The sequence below is a fragment of the Azolla caroliniana genome, unplaced genomic scaffold (genome assembly GCF_043228905.1).
Source record: "Azolla caroliniana isolate FFs.n. ecotype wild unplaced genomic scaffold, voAzoCaro1.0.p SCAF_202, whole genome shotgun sequence".
In the NCBI taxonomy this organism is placed as follows: Eukaryota; Viridiplantae; Streptophyta; class Polypodiopsida; order Salviniales; family Salviniaceae; genus Azolla; species Azolla caroliniana.
In genome coordinates this window covers 36,329-53,750 of record NW_028230637.1, presented here as the reverse complement: position 1 = coordinate 53,750, position 17,422 = coordinate 36,329, and the positions used below count along the sequence as shown (strand labels likewise).

The following is a 17,422-nucleotide window of genomic DNA, read 5'->3' as shown; positions in this document are numbered from 1 at the left end:
TTGCCCGTGCCGCTTCCACAATCGACCGATTCTTTCTCTCGGCCACGCCGTTCTGCTCTGGCGTGTATCTACAATTGAATTCACGGCGAATTCCCATTTGTTGTAGGTAACCGTTGAATTGACCGGAAAAGTATTCTTTTCCGCCATCCGACCGCAGGCACTTGATCTTTCGTCCCGTTTCGGCTTCCACGAACCCTTTGAGGTCCCGGAAACAGTCGAAGACTTCGCTCTTCCTCTCAATGAGGTAGATCCACGTGTGCCGCGTGTGGTCGTCGATGAAGGAGACGAAATATCGGCTCCCGCAAAGACTAACGTTTTGTGCCGGCCGCCATACATCGGAGTGTATAAGGTCGAGCTTGTTCCGATTCCGGTTTCGCTCGTTGGGGAAGGGAAGTCGGTGTTGCTTCCCGAGCTGGCAGGCTTCACAAATTTGTGCCTGTCGGCCACTAAATTTGGGCAATCCGAACACTACCTGTTTCATTTGCAGATCTTGAAGCTGCTGGTAGTTGACGTGGCCTACCCGCTTGTGCCACAAGTCAATGTCCGACTTGGTCTTTTGTCCCTTTGCGAACATTGCGGTGCCGCCGTCAGTGGAATCGAGGATGAACATCCTCTCGTCTCTGCGCCCTTGCGCAATCACACGGCCTTCTTCCTCAATGAAGCACCCGAGGTGTGTAAACCAAACCTCCATCCCTTGGTTGACGATCTGTCCGACCGAGACCAAGTTCTTCGTGATTGTCGGAACGTGCAACACGTTCATGAGTTTCCCTTTCTGCTCGACATGGCTAAGGGGAACTTCTTCGACATTCGCGATCGGATGCGGAGTGTCGTCTCCTGTTGCGACTACTCCCGGTTATATCGGTTTTTCAAGGTACGAGAACCACTCCTTATGGCTCGTCATGTGGTTTGACGCGCCGGAGTCTACGTACCACACCTCGTCCGATCTCAGGGTGCTCTATTTCATTGAGTTTGCTTCGTGTCTCGACACGAAGGCAGATCCTTCTCCGGCTCTCCCGGAGTCTTCGGCGTAGTGCGATTGTTGCCGATTTCCCTTGTCGGTATTTTTGGAGCCATTTCTCTCCGAATCGGCGCGCTTCTTCCAGCACTCACTTTCCTTGTGGCCTTTCTTGCCACAGTACCAACACTCCGCGATGGACTTCCCTTGCCGGTTCTCATCGCTTCGACTCCCCCTGTTTCCGGAGGGTCCGGAGTTGCTGTCGGCAATACTTCGGTGCCATCTTCCTTGATCTCGTCGGCCGCTTCCATTGCGTACCGACTCGCCTCATCCGCCACGACCACGGGGCCTTTCTCCCTCCTTGTACAACATCTTGCTGTCGGTGTGCGTGCTTGTCGACGCACCCGCGTGGTTCTCCTCTACCAAGAGCATCGACTGTAAGTCGAAAAAGGACGACGTATTCTCCCGGGTACACACAGCCGTTCGGAACGCTCCGAACTTCGACGCCAAACCTCTGAGACAGATCTGGACCATCTCGCTCTCCTCGATGTTCACCTCTATGGAGGCGAGGGAGTCGCAGATATCCTTGATCTTCGAGGTATAGTCCACCACCGACAAGTCGTGTTGTCGTAGGTTGCTCAACTCCTGTTGGAGCTGAAGCTTCCTGGCTGTGGTGCTCGCGGCGAAAATCTTCTTCAGATTTTCCCACGCACCCTTCGGCGTCTTTGCATCCCGAACATAGCTCAGTAGCTGTTCGCCCACACACGACGCGAAGCAGTATAGTACCCTGCTCGCCGATTGCTCCCACGACGGGAAGTCTCTGTGTGTCGATTCGGGTGCCGCGTCATTAGCTCCTTCGACATAACTCCAGTAGCCGTGCCCGAGCAGGTACTGGTGCATCTTGTAGGACCAAGACGCGTAGTTGGTTCTGTCGAGCTTCTCTGTTGGAAGCGAGCTTGCCATGCCTCTATCCATCGTTCTTCTTGTTCTTCTTCATCAAGCTGTGTCGGCTGCAGAGAGGTTCTCAACCCTCGCGCTCTGATACCATGTAGAAAGAAATGTGCGGAAGCAAGTATGAAGACCGAACAGAAGAGAGGAAACTCAGGTTTAATGGAGAGCTTGAGCTTACACGGTATACACAGGAGAGACAGAGAGAGAAACACAAAAAACTATATTCAACAATAATACTCAATCTGTACATAAGACGTGCTCAGTGAGCACTTTTATACAAGTCCTAGAAGGACTGGCCGAAGTACTGACAGTACTTCAATGCTCATCAAGAGCTCCTACACTAACTCCCAAATATATTCCTCACGGAATATCTTTCCTAACGGCCTCCCGGTTTATGTACTCGGCCTAACCGATCGGGTCCTCGGCTTCTTCAGCCGATCCGGCCGATGTTGAACTTGTCTCTCAACAATTAGAGGTGTTTGCCTTTGGGATTAGCTCTAAAGCCAATGCGGACTAGAAATGTTCAAGCAAATTGTTTGTTTTGCAATCACAAGGAATCTGGGTTCAAACCAAGAAATTGGAATCTAAGCAAAGGGAGAGGTTGGAATCAGAAGGAATCTGGTTCAAACCAAGAAACAACAAGACAGGGAGTGAATGAACAGAGAGTGTGGAGGAGTTAATTCTTGCAGAGGAAGGAAGGAAGGAAGGAAACCATGGATGTCCTGCCTCCTCCTGTCGAGCTCCATGTATGCTTCTACGATTTCAACCCATTGTCATTCTCTCTCTCTGTGTGCTGATTTAACTTACGTATTACCATATTACATTGTTTATGTGCCGATTGAATGCAAAAACATTTCTGACTCTGGAAAAGCTATGAAATGCCCACGGTTTTTCTTTAATCCCGAGTTTTCATTATTTCCCCGTGTCAACCTCAAAAAAGAAAAAGAAAGAAAGGAGGGAAAATGAGATGTATTGACAGCAGTATTTGCTCAAATAGCACGTGTAATTGCTGTAGATAGGAACAAACAAGGGCATATGAAGAAATGATGAAAACATGCGGTCTTTTGGGTTAACCAAGGGAATTGGGTGGAATAGTGAAAATTTAGGGGGCATGTGGGGAGCTAAACAAAAATTCGAGGTATTTTGGAGAAGTTTCTCCTTTATAGTTATTAACATAGATTTTTTCACTAGAAAGGTTATCTTCAATTTTTTTTTCTATGATCTGTGCAGATTTCTAGTCCTTCAAATAGGCTTCATTCTCCAGAGCCTTCAGGAACACCAGATATGCGAAGAGTTTCATCACACAGGTTTGTTTGTTCATTTCAATTCAATCTGTATTCATTATCAGATTTCTCATGAGGTTTCTTTGAAGAAAGTATATATTATCTTTGTATGGTTATTTATTACATAGTTATGGCCATTTATTCCAACCATAATTGCTTCCTGGATCTAAGTGTGTTTTCAGGTAGTTGTGTATTGTTTGAAAGAAAATAAAATGATGTTTATTAAATACTTAAAGGTTATTCTTACTTTACTTTCTTGTTGGTGTTCTAACCTTGTTCTCACATGGGTATTATAAGATATTTGCAAGAAACAAACATTTATGGTTTCCCTATGAGATGCATTGAAAGCTATAAAAAGATTGAACTGGATGCTAAATTTTTTTATTGATAAGCTTTGTTTTCAAAAGAAGAACATTGATGCTTGACCTTTGAGATGGTTGAAAAAATTGAGCAAGAAGTTCTTTTTAAATATGGACAAAGTCCAAACGTTCATTTGAATATTGACATTTGTATGTAGAGGAACACTGTCTTTTGGATATGGCTACAGTAGCATTTCTGGTGATTCAGATTCCAAACGTATGGATAATACGGGGAAATCCATGGTTCGTTCAATCGATGGTAAGCAAGAGCTCATTTTTCAGTTGCAAACCTTTATATAACTGTTGTTTTTAGTTGGTTGATATGATGAAGTCGTCTTGCTCTTAATGTACAGTTCTTCTGAGGCTGCTATAATGCATCCCTTTTAGGTTGAACTCGGTATATCATAGCATGGTTATGGCTAGAACCTGCCACTTTAGATATGTTCTATTCTGGTTTAGGTTTTATCTAGTAATTAACAAATGGATCTAGTTGATTATTGTAGATCTAATTGGCAAATTCTGATTCAGAACCACGACTGCTTTTTGAATTTGTAGTGTTGTATCCTTTTTTATACTAAGGAACCTAATGTTATCTCTCCTACCTCGTCACTCCTATATTTGAAGATGAGATGTCACTTTCGTACTGGTATTGGCATCCCGCTGACCTCTTCTTTCCTACATCTCAGGATGAGATTTCAGATTTTTTTCTACTCTTAAATATTTCTTGATACTAATGAGAATAACCAAGTTTTTAATCCATACAGACTGGCTGTGGCCACTAGACACTGGCAAGTGACTATTATTGCATGATAAATTTTGGACATTGAGGATCATAACCCATGTGCCACGACCCAAGACCTGAGACCCCATGGATTTATACAAGAACTTTACTGTGATTACTTGAGCAAATGCTAGAGTAACATTTTGATTACAAATTAGTGATGAAATTCGTGGCTTTCAATGCAAGAGTTTTTCTTTTGATGTTGTAAGTCTATGAAGTAAGGTGTTTTCAACTGATTGTTTCCATTTACAATAAGATTTATGTGGTCACTGTGTCATGTTATTTATTAATTTTGAGCTGTTAATTTGACAGGTAAAAAACTGATGCAGATTGGTTTTCATGATTATGCTTGCTCAATGTCAGATTTGGAAAGTAAAGTAACGAACTTGGGTGACATCTGCTTAAGTGGTTCAAACTTCGAAGGGTATACATGGAGTTTAAATAGCATGATAGATCTTGTTAACAGAAAATTGATTTTTGCCATACTTTTTGAATCAGGAAATCAAATTTGTCAAGATACAAGAAAAGACTTTGTATTCTTTCTTTACATGAACATCGATATTTAATCCTTGCAATGGTGCACGTGTTTTGATGTATGAAGTTTTATAGTCTTACAGATAAAAAGAGTGATCAGTGTCTTCCATTTTCTTTGTATTACTGGTGCATATAAATACATAAGTACAATAAATGGGATATCCTGATGGAAGACTTTTTGGTTCTCAGTGATCAGTGTCAAACCAACATGCTAAACATAATAGGAACCAAGGTTAAATACTCCTTCTGCAATTTAAAATCAGTATCTTTTCCTGACATGTGTTCACATCTGATCATTCATGTACAGAGATTTAAAAAAGGATGGAAGCAACCATATCTGTGGAGATAAGGATTTGCACTTTGAATCCTCTCAATTGTATCTTAATGACATTTTACAGGACTTCAGGTTAAATCAGCTTTCCTTGATTTGAAATTTTGCATACAAGTATTCGTTCATACGCGCACACACACACACACACACACACACATAGATATGTGTTATATACATCGACATACATATACGTGCATATATACAGACACACAAACATGTACATGCATACACATACATCTATATATACATGTGTGCTTTGTATTTCCTTCACTTTCAAACAGTTGTAGAATCTTAACATTATCCAAGCCTCCTTGCGTGACATATGATGTTAAATGTGTCAGAAAATTTAAAAGAGGGCATGCCTCCATCTTTGTGGCTATCGTCTTGGGAGGATGTTAATCTTTTGGCACTGATAGTTCATACATTATTTGAGGCAATAGTCCAACAAACGTGCCTTGATGTGGGCAGGACTATGAGGAAGGGTTTCTTGGTGGTAACTTGCAGAGGGAGTATCCAGTAGGCATTGTAAGTTAGGGTTATCATATGGTGGTATGTTATGAACATACATGTACTTGTATGTTAATGGAGTCAGTTAGGTCGGATATAGGTCATTAACTCATGGATGCTATTCAGTCAGCGAGAGTGGATAGCTATGGTGTATATGTTACAGACACAGTTAATCATACATTAATGCAGTCAATTAGGCTAGGGATAAACCATTATCTTCATTAATATATGTGTTCATTTATGCTATAACATAATACCTTTGTTCACAGAACGTACAAAGTGGTATTAGGAATCTGATGCATGGAGTGGATAGATGGACAAGAGGCACTTGATAATTGGTGTAAGGTTTCATGAGATACGGTCTGTGGAATCTCCAAGTAGGAGATCAGAGATGATGAGTTTCTGGATGCCTCGTAACACTAAGGGGTCTGCTGTGTGATGTGTCATGTGCGAGCAAGAGTTTCTAAATTAGGAGGTCAAAGATGACAAGTTTCTGAATGCAAGGGGGTTCGTTGTGTAATATGCCATATTAGCAAGAGTCTCTAAAATAGGAGTTCAGAGATGATGAGTTTCTGGATGCCTAGTAACAGCAAGGGGTTGCATTGTGTGATGTGCCATTTGCTAGCAAGAGTTTCGAAATGTGCTAGTATCGTGCGTGACTTTTTATTCCTTGTCATGATGTTAAAAACACCAAGTTTAATGAATATGAATAATTCGTACACTTGCACTGAAACTGATTGGATTATTGAATGCCAAAATTTCTTGAATCAGAGAATTCAAATCAGGATATTTTTAGATGGTAATAATGGCCTTAAATTAGTCACACCAAAGCAGGATGTTTGATAACTACCTTGGGCTTTAATTGAATTTAACTTTAGAGTTTGAACATCAGTTTAAAGACTACTGGAGTGGCCATTTTTTTGTATTTCCTCATATTAGTTAAACGTTTTATGGTGTGAACAGAGTTGAAAACGCTAATGAGCCGGTAAGTTTTGGCAGAGCAGACATGGAAATAAATATCGGGTCAGAAAATTATGGAAAAATGCCAATTGCCCAAAATGATGGTCATTTGGATGTAGATGCCATTGAAACATCTAGATTGCAACATGTAGAAAGTTTGTCCCAGAGACATGTTCATAAATGTAAGACAAAGACATATGTTTGAAGAATAAAAGGGACTATTTTAAGGTGTAGATTGTACCATAAAACTGTTGTTTGAGCATATTTCATTTTGTTTGGAATGTAATAATTTCCTTTTCTTTTCATATTCAGGTCAGTCTTCAGTCTCTAATGATGCATTGCTGCATTGTTTACAGAAAGAAGAAATTCCCGCCAAAACAGATGCCAAGTTTCTTGACCTTGTTAAAAAGGCTAGTGCATGCCATTTTCTCTTTTATATTTAGAGTAATATTTATTTTATTTTGATTTGTTGTAATCTCTTCTTTCGTCGTATAGGCCATTTTGGCCTCGTAAAAGACGTTGATATATCTTTCTTTCTTTCTTTCTGGTTCTTGATGAAATCGATTAAGCTCAATAAACACGTTTGGTATTTTGAGGAACCAATTCCTGGTGAAGTAAAGTAGAAAAATATTGTGTGAGCAATCGAGTCAAGAAATGTTGAAGCACATAGATCTTCACTATAGTTGGGGCAAAACAAAAAGTTGCAAAAGTAAACTAATAATAGTGAAAGGTTGCCATTATAAATGAGTTGCCACTAATTCAACCGGCTAACTATGGGTAAAATATAAAGGTGGACTCCCTAGGCACCTTTGATTGTGAACCCAACTTTTCATTACCAAACACTTCTGACAGTACCCACATTTATTTTCAGTGTAGTAAAAGGAAAGCATTTGAGAGGTCTTAATTCAAAATGATGATATAAACAACCCCACAAGACACAGAAAATAAATAAGTCAATCCTGTTTAAATTTTGATGAGCATTAGTTTGCATCCTCAGCAGCCTTAGGAGTACTGCAACAAGAAGTTCAGTATAATCCAAAGCTTTTAGGACATGATAATACAATATCTAACCGTGCACCTACGATAAGAGATTCAAAGTACTAACATTTAGATTAAAGATCCAACCTAAGAAATAAAAGAAAGGTACCAATCATTGCCATATCTGCTGAATGTTGCTGCCCCATTTCTATATCAAGTCATTTCTTTTGTTTTCTGTAAATGGTATGTATCATGAGAATTGGTCTTCATAGCAGTTTCTTTTCTGTTCTGGATTGGTCATTGGACCTGTAGTGCTGAATGTTGCTGCCCCATTTCTATATCAAGTCACTTCTTTTGTTTTCTGTATAGGGTATGTATCATGAGAATTGGTCTTCATAGCAGTTTCTTTTCTGTTCTGGAGTGGTCATTGAACCTGTAGTGCTCAATAGATTAAGTGTGGTGCAACAAAGAGATGGAGAGAGAAATAGAGGTGGACCTCATTGTGTTTTCAGATGAGCAGGATTACTTGTTTCTCTATTTGGTAGTTGAGGATTTCCAACATGTATGTCATTCCTGGTGGATATTCCCTCAGAACATTTTCCTTGACTAAGCTTGAGGTGGGCCAAAATGTAGCTGTCCGCTCTCCCATGTAGCAGTAGTCCAATGATAATCTCCTTTGTGCAGAAGGTCGAAGAAAATTCACCAACAACCTCCACGCCAGGTGCTTTTTCCTCATCCTCAATGAGCTCCATAGGTTGATTTCTTCAACAAAGGCTGTTTCCTCATCTGTGCTGTTTAAAATATCCTCCATCTGTCACTAGCAACTGTTGGCATTCATAAGGTCATCCCAAACATCCTTCGTAGGTTTCCCATTGAACTCATTTTCATAGTTCAAAGATGCGTTTACATTGCTTAGAACTTTGACATCTTGGTCAAAGATAAGCCAGGAATAGAGCTGGTATCAAAAGGCTTATTTGGATAAAGAGGCGTACTTGGTTCTACATCAGAAGAATTGTTGAAAGGATAGGATGAAGATTATAGAAAGTAGTTCCATTGATAGAACAAAGCTTTCTGATTCTGTTTAAATTTTCCATGGTTTTTTGCATGTCTCATTTCTGTTCCAAATTAATCTGGAAAAGATGTCTCCACTTGAATTGGAAGCTCAAATATCAGGCTTCTTATAATATTGTGCCAATCAGTATATCCATGAATGCAAATATACCATTGCATAGCATCCTTGTCTTAAGTTTGATTTCTTCTATAGAGACTTCAATTTATTTGTCTTTTGGTGTTTTCTATTAGACTCCGTTTTCTCTTCGAAGACAAAAGCTACAATATACCCAACGTGAGAATCTCGCATGTGCCAAAAACCAGATTCCCTCGTTTCTTTTCTTTTCATCTTATTTACTTTTATATTTACTGTGTAATATTTATTTTATTTTGATTTGTTCTCAAAGACGAGACACAACACTTAAGATGTAATCTCTTATTTGGTCTTATAGGCCATTTTGGCCTCTTAAAAGACGTTAATATATCTTTCTTTCTTCTTCTTCCAAGATTTGTAAGATTCAACTATTTGCTTCATTCTTGAAAGATACATAAAAAATGTTGTCTATTTCTCTTGATTTAACAGAACTGATTTGCTTGATATGCTTAGAAGAAAGACCTTTTAGCATAATTGCAAAATATCCGCTCTAAAATGGGATTGGAGTTAGAAAATATTATTGCTATGAATACTCTGCAGATACATGAACCTTTGCAGCTTATGCTATTTCTTTTGGAGGCCATTTTATCTGTTTCATTCCCGGAAATTACAGGTTACTTCGTTGCATTCGAATCAATCCATGAATATGTCAAACTCTGCTGTTATACCCGTTAATGGCAACAGAACTACTAGTACAATTTCTGAGTTACAAAAGAGGGTATTTATCTCTCATTCTTATGTTGTGGAGTATGTGTTTGGTTCTCGTTCATAATATCTATTGATGTTTTTTCACAGATCTCAGATCTTAAAGTTCAGGTTACAAAAGAGAGGAGTTTAAAGCATGCTGTGGCACAACAACTCGGTACTTTCCGTCAGGAAAGTGCAAAGATGTTGCAGCAGAAACAAAAAATTTGGGAGAGCAAGTTTCGGGAACTCCAAAAAGAGAAACATGCACTGTCTGCACAACTGCAGGTTTTAAATTGTACATGCAGCAGATAATATGATAACTGAATATAATTCTGTGCATCTCTGTGAAATTGCATGTTAAATTCGGCTCCCTTTATCCAAAATATTAATCATTGAAACCATTTTCAGAAGCTTAATATGGAAAACCCTAGACATCGTTTAGCAAGAGGGGAAGAGGTATCACTTACAAAGGAAGACTTGAAACGTTTGCGCCAAGAAATAGAAGAACAAGAGTCTCTGATAAAAGGATACCAGGTTAGTTTGTTATTAGTATATTTTGGATTTGATTTGTCAGATTTTTTATGACTCATCCCAATAATATTCTTTTTGTTTATAGATGGAGAATGAAAAAGCTCTTGAAAAATTAAGGGAGGTACAACTAGGTGCAAAAGAAAAGGAGAAGAAAATGACTGAGGAGATTGTTGCCATTTCAGATCAGCTAGCTTGTTTACGAGCTTCTGCAACATCAAAACGATCCAAGCAAGACGCTTATGCATCTTTATCAGAGTCTCTTACTCTTAGGAGGGAAATCCTAGATGCCCAAGCTCGAGAGGAAGCTCTCATAACTGAATTAGACACGGTATATATATTCTTTCTTAAACACGGTCATTTTGTCAAAATTTGAAAGAATATCTATTTACACATTTCCTTTTTCAACATTGTTGGCCTGTCATTATACTTTACTGCTGAAAGATAGCTTAACATAGTTAGATTAAAAGTTCTACTGGCCAAATATGATTATTCATAGTCAATGCTGTTGCCCAGTAGATTAGTGAATCCACAAGCATACCGTTATAATATATCCACATTTTTCTGGAGGGACAAGCATATCCCCTCTACCCTCTCCCCAAGTTTGTGAACATTCGAGGTCTTCAATAATCTCCATAGCTGGTACAGCCATATCTGCTTCTCTGCTGTCCACTGTTTCCTCATGGAATCTCCATCCTGGGCAAACAGATTAGCTATCGGGAATCCCTAGTATGGATTCAAGTGGAATCCATTTATCAGGTGTTTTTCTATCTGTCCATCAATTGCCCCACTCGGTATATTCCATCAGGCATATGAAATATGTTGAACTCGAACTCCTGAAGAATTGACATCCCGCACATGAGCTTCCCATCAACACTGATTTTGTTACCAAATATAATAATATGCTGTAGTCTAAATAGAACAAAAACTTCTTTTCTTACAAAGATGAATGGAATTTCGTAATGCTGTAGAACATGCTGAGTGCTTATGACTTGGCCTTTGATAAATGTCCTGCTTACATCCTTTATGGGCCTGTGCCATTTTGTATCATAGAGTTGCAATAATACGCTCTTGTTTTCTTCTTCAGACAACCAAAAGTCCAACCATCACATTGATTTTACCTTATAGTAAGAAAATATGTTCTCTTGTATTTTGTGGGCTATCTTATGCTTTCTATGTATATAGTGTTCTTAGAGGAGCCTACAAATGTTGCGAATCTGTCTCCCAAGGATGGGCAGAAAATGTTCAGACATATTTCTAGAAGAATATCTCGTATTAAAAGTAAACAAGGTTTTTTTTCCTTATATAAAATGTATCTAATATATTTTATCTCTTTCAAATCAACATGGAACAGAATTTAGAAGAGTTCAAACTCTTATGTTTGTGCATCTAGACTTGTTATATATGTGAAATCATTGCAAATAGATGTTTCTTTTGCAGGTAAAAGATGAGAAAAAATATCTAGAAAAGAAGATTCTGGATCTGGAGGAAACATTGAAATTCCAGATAAAAAATGGTGTCCAGAATTGTGTTCCTATGTTGGATGCATCGTGCGAGTGTGTACTGATTACAAACTACACAAACAATGATGGATCTGGCATGTTTGGACATAGTGAGGATCTGGAAACCAATATAGTTCCTGATGTAAGTGTCTATTATGCATTTTTTATTTTCAGGATATATAATTTGATACTCGACATTATATATTTTAATATGAAATATAAATATTAGTTCCCTAGCAGAGGTTTGAGATAGTGATGTGTGGATACAACTAACTCCTTATCATTATGTGACTGCTACTCTGACCCTGACATATTTTCCCCATCTTCATTTTGCTGCTTTTCCTCTGAGTTGTTGGTGTATCCTCCATTTTGGTAAGGTTTGTTTGCATTCGCAACTTTATACCTCCTGATCTCTTAGGCAATCCCTTTTCTTCCTAACCACATTTCAATTGGGCTTCTCCATCCGTTCTGTTTTGTAAAAGCCATTTTTTGTTGGTTGATTTTACGTGATGAAACCTGACAATGTCTCTCAATTAGTGAAGGGTTCACCTTTATCTTACCTGCTTGTAACTTCCTGTAAAAGTCATTTTTTTGTCAGTTGACTTCTCAAGATTAAGAAGAAACCTCTTCATCTCCCTCAACTACTAAAAGGTTCACCTCCTGATGAGCAACAGATCTCAGAAAGTTATTAAACCTCACCATGGTTTTTGTGGATGTAGCCTCTTAAAACCTTTTGTAGCTGTGTGGTAACCACATGGGTGATTAATGTGGAGAAAAAATTCTTTTACTTTTTAAAGAAGGTATCTATGTAAGTGATCAAACTATCTTAAGCATAATGAGGGAAAGTAGCTTGTTGATTCTGACTTGGAAAAGGGTTACTAAATTTCTGAAGAAGAAATGCAGTCCATTTAGTAGATAGTTACTGGCTGCTCATCAGTCACAATTTGGATTTTTATTTTTTCAGAATCATTGGTGCTGATCATGCTCAGTGTGGCTTTAACCCAACAACCTCACACAGATGGAGCCAAGAACCCGCTAATGATTTGCTTTATGTCAATGAAGCTATGAAGGTGATTTAACCACATTTCTAGCTTTATTAAAGGCTGAATAGAGAACCAGTCATGGAAGAGAGTATTAAATCACCTTTGTCTGCATCACACTGGCAAGAGAGACATGGGCAATCCTAATCTGGACCTACTCTAAAGGAGGATTTGGCATTTAAACCCAAACCTTCCAAATGAAACTTTCAAAGCAAGTTGTTTGCCAGAAGCTTCACTTGAGGTGGAAAGATTTGGGAAGATTACTCACAAAACGTTGGTCTACAGATAGACAACGAGTGTAAATCACAATTGGTGGCTCTTTGCAACAGCATAGTTGTTTTCCCCATATCATGCTTCAGGAAATCCAAGTGTAGATTTTGCACGCCTTTATTACAACTCATTTTGTCCGATGTACTGTGAGAGCTTTTCTTTAAGACCTGTTGACTTACTAGTCCAAAGTTTTCGTTCAGCCCTTCACTCTCTGTTCTTTGTATGAGTATGTAAAGCTAGCAAGCAGTTGAAGGAAGAAGTGAATAAAAGCAATATGTATTGTACAGATATTTTATTAGAGTCAACCAGCATGTATTCCATTGTTTGATTGTTTACATTGGTATGAATACATTTAATACCATTGGTGTAGAAGCTATAATACATGCACAAAGTTCTTGCACACATACCATGTGCATTCAGTTTCATTGCGCCTCAGTATGCATGCCCCTCTTTCAAAGTTCAAGACAATATATCACCAGTCTTTTCTGCATTCTGGTATCACTATCAAATGTTTTTCCTGATATATACTAGTGATGGTACAAGTCTATTCAAACTTCAGTTTGTCCATTATTACTGTAGGACACATGGGAGAGGAAATTGGAAAACCATGAAAACAAGAACCTTCTCAATTATGAAAATATTCTCAATGCTAGTATGGGTGAAAGCCAAAAGAAAATTCAAAGTCTACAAAAGAGAATGGAAAAGATGAAAAGGGAGTATGAATTGAGAATACAAGAACTGAAGAACCAAATCCAGAAGAAGTCTGTTAAGAATGTTGAACATGGGAATTCAAGGCGAGTGAAAGATCTGGAAGCACAGGTATTGTTCAGGATCTAGAGTTTAGAGTTCTAAAGGAAACTTATCCATGGATACAAACATACATTGCTCTATATATTTTCTGCAGATTACTCAGGTACGCTCCTTCTACATGAAAAAGGTCAAGGACTTAAATGAAAAATTGAATGCAAAGCAGAGTTTGTTGGAGCAAATTAAAACTGGAAGATTGAAAACTGATCCTACATCAAAAAGAGTAGTGGTATTCCATGTTATGTTTACGTTATTTTTTGATTTGACTGAAGTGATGGATGTATAACTGGCATACATGTTAGATATTGAAGTTGTTCATATTATGATGAATGCTATTTTTTTTGACATAGGGGCCATCGTCACAAGACCTTCATGAAAAGATTGCTTTACTAGAAAACGTCATTGCAGCAAAAGATGCAGCAATAAAGAATCTTGAGGAAAAAAATCTAAATACAAAGGGGAGAGATGGTAAGGTTTCATCTTATCTCTTTTCAATTAAAACAAAATGGTTGTCATTATTTAAGATTACATGTCCAAAAAACTTCTGCAGATAACATATGTCAGCTTGATGTAGAGGGGAAACTTACAGCTAACACAAAAGAAGAGATTACAGAGAACTCATGCAATGAAACAGTCACAGAGAATTCAAAGGAATCAAAAGACCTAGAAGATTATCTACATGCTATGTATGAAAAAGGAAAAGTACAAATACCAACCATACATGGGAAATCAGATTTAAAACAAATGGGATGTTCACAGGTACATGAATGAGGTATAGAAATGAAGTAGAATTTGATATTGCAAAGAAAACCATGTAATTAAGATTTTTTTATTTTAAATAATTGATATATTTGGAACCTACAATTGTTGTCTCTAGAAGCCCATACATGCTTTCTCTAGAATTATGCCATTTTGAGCATGTCAGTAGAGAGCATAAGTTGGTAGGATGCAAGAGGCATTGACTCTTTTACTGTAATGAAGGGAGTAGGATTAGGGTTATACTATAATGTATTCTTATCATTCTCTTGAATAAACATATGATTGAGGAAATCAGGGGTTCTAATGGTAATAAGTGAGGTCACTTTTCTAGTTATAGTTTTTCAAAATTTGATGATTAAGAAGCCATTTGTGTCACCTTGTATGAAACGTTTGTCCAGGTTTGAATTTACTACTATTCATCAATTTATTAGAATGGTTTTCTGAATAAGAATTAATCCTTACCCCCATTAAAGAAAAAGATATTGCTTATGCTTATGCTTGAATTCAGCATTTTGTGTGCTTATTTACAGACAGATAAGGTGTGCCTAAATGAATTTTTTGAACCAGGAAGGTGGTGCTCAAGAATTACTATCCATCAAAAAGCATTATCAAGCCTTAAGCAGAGTGTGTGAAAACTGTGCTAAAACATTTAGCTTCTCAGGTGGAAATCAAGAGCAACATTTGAAGCTGACAATGTCATCTGGTATGTTAACCTGCATGCAAGGATGTGATGTATGCCTACTTGTTCAAATGCTCACATATATCCTTAGTTTATCCTTTTGCAATGTATTCCCTCACCTTGTGTACAACATGCAGCGTATAGATAGCGAAAAATGTAAATTTATAGTCATGATTTAAATTCTTTTTTGAAACGTTAAACATATGCAGCTCCTTGTGATTCAGGAGTTAATATACCAAACAGAAGCAAACATATGGGACATGAAAAAGTCTTTTACCCAAGGTACATGATTTTGCTAGATGCATTCTGCCAAAATATGTTCAATTCAAACCTTTTAGCTATCCTCTAATGATGGTATTTAAGCACTGCACTGAACTCTCATGATTATCTAAGGAAACGTTTATGTATGATAGTAATGGGGTTATGGATGCTCTTGTGCAATTGTATATCTATCGGGATCTAGCTGAATGCATAGGAAGAAATGTTGTAGAGAGAGAATAGCATATGGGACACACAAGACAGAGAGCACAATAACAACGAGGTCACAGTCTAGCATGGAGAATGAGAAATACTATCAAGGATGGCAGGAACCACCTATTCTGGCTGGATTTTAAAATTTATGGTGTCGTTTGTGCCATCATCTATTGACAATGGTGCCAAATGTTATGAAAATTGTTGGCCATGTATGACTTATTTTATAGAGTTATTTCTATCTTTTTTCGTTTTTTTGCAGATATCAATTCACTTAGCTTGTATGGCTCTCAGTTTAACATTTTCTTTCCATGTGTTTAGGCAACAAGGTGTTACTTGTGATTCCAAACTAGATATGGAAATGCAACCAACGCATCCAAGTCAACAGGTATGCGATAGAGAATATCATTTCATGTCCTAATATACAGGTTTTTGTTGAAAGATAGAGCGCCAGGAAAGATGGATGTATTGCAAAGATGAAATTACTTACAATACCTCAATCATCAAATAGTCTTGTGTAATAAATAATGGAGAAACTTGGGAAGAAAACACCTAGATAGAACGGAACTTGCTTTTCTCCGTTTGTGATTGTAGTATGAGGGGATCTTCAATTCACTTTGTGCTTGGTTGAAAATCAAGGAGGTTTCTTATTAAATTAAGGACACAGTTTGAAGTTAGACTCATGTGATTATGGACAATCTTTTGGATAAGCAGCTGCAAATATTGAAGCAGAAAGTATCGGAAATGGAAGAAAGGCAAAACCAGAGAGAATGTGAATGGCAACGGATCCTTATAGATACCAAACGTTTGTTAAGCCTTGAACATGACATGACTGAGAGGAAGTGGGAATTGGCAATGGAAGTGAAAAACTCTGAGATTGAACGATTCAAACTTGAGCTTGAGGCTATTCTTGAAGCAGCAATAAAACTTCAAAAGGCACAGCTCAAACCATCTCTACCAAACATTTGAAGTTATGATTTGAGGTAGATGTATTTGCAATGTGCACATGTTTTGGTGACATGCCAAATATTTGAACAAAACCTTCATTTTTGTCCTAATATGTCAATGAGAGTCAAACTCCCTGCTTCATCATGTAAAACCAGTAGGACAAACCAGTAGTGCCCAGTCCTTATAATGTGCTTATCGATATGATTCTAAATCTCCCTTTAGATTTGTTTTATCACTGCTCTGCTTCTTTTTGCGATTTAATATTTTATATCCCACTTTCACCATTCGACATTTTGTATTCTCTTGTGCATTTCAACCGTGTTCTTCTCTTTTGCAGAGTACAAGTGCTGTGGATGAGAGTGAGTTCTATATTTGTAATACCATCTAGACTGCAAGGCATGAAAAGTGTGTAATCCATGCCTTTTTGCATGCATACAATCTTGGGAGTGAGCAGAAATCTAAACTAATGCATGAACCAGAAAGGTCTCTCTCATCGATAAATCTATTTGCAGTCTATATGGCTTTTACATCTGTAAGTGGAGCGCTCATTAGTATGTGTATATGATGATTAATATTTGTTCAATATGTCGAAGCTTGTCGCTGGATCTTGGCTCTTGATCAACCCTTCTGTCTTCTGGTATTTAAGATGTGAATTGGACTGTTTCTCAAAATAATGTGTTGATTCATGATCTGATTTGCTTTTCATGCTCATAAACAAAAATAATGATAATCTTATGCACAGACTTCGATGTTTCCTTAAATATTTCCTTAAACAAAAAAAATCCCTTGGTTTGATGGTAATTCCTTTTCACATGTGCTTTCATCATGACATCAAGAACATTTCGTTAAAATCAAAATAAGAGAAATTTGGATGACAAGTATGGAGTT

At 37.9% G+C, this 17,422-nt stretch overlaps 1 protein-coding gene across 1 annotated transcript; it reads left to right on the top strand.

The window, feature by feature from the left end:
• The first annotated feature begins 2,846 nt into the window (after window positions 1–2,846).
• Window positions 2,847–16,766, top strand: LOC147848839 (uncharacterized). The gene is made up of 26 exons (XM_087338047.1): window positions 2,847–3,044; window positions 3,137–3,213; window positions 3,707–3,807; window positions 4,642–4,753; window positions 5,171–5,269; window positions 6,665–6,843; window positions 6,974–7,089; window positions 7,646–7,758; window positions 7,952–8,009; window positions 8,185–8,256; window positions 8,310–8,360; window positions 9,457–9,561; window positions 9,639–9,815; window positions 9,939–10,064; window positions 10,147–10,389; window positions 11,499–11,702; window positions 12,280–12,368; window positions 12,453–12,630; window positions 13,450–13,689; window positions 13,775–13,906; window positions 14,028–14,145; window positions 14,228–14,436; window positions 15,004–15,139; window positions 15,325–15,397; window positions 15,908–15,974; window positions 16,301–16,766. Exons 1-26 carry the CDS (start codon window positions 2,961–2,963, stop codon window positions 16,553–16,555), a joined length of 3,414 nt encoding a protein of 1,137 aa, XP_087194173.1. The 5' UTR covers window positions 2,847–2,960; the 3' UTR covers window positions 16,556–16,766.
• Window positions 16,767–17,422: the final 656 nt, after the last annotated feature.

Bases quoted from the DNA above. Each gene is read 5' to 3' on its own strand.
- LOC147848839 (XM_087338047.1), top strand. From the start codon at position 2,961: ATGCGGTCTTTTGGGTTAACCAAGGGAATTGGGTGGAATAGTGAAAAT. The intron at 7,090-7,645 runs CTCTTTTATATT...GATGAGCATTAG, and splicing joins AGGCTAGTGCATGCCATTTT to TTTGCATCCTCAGCAGCCTT. The intron at 7,759-7,951 runs GTACTAACATTT...TTGGACCTGTAG, and splicing joins CCTACGATAAGAGATTCAAA to TGCTGAATGTTGCTGCCCCA.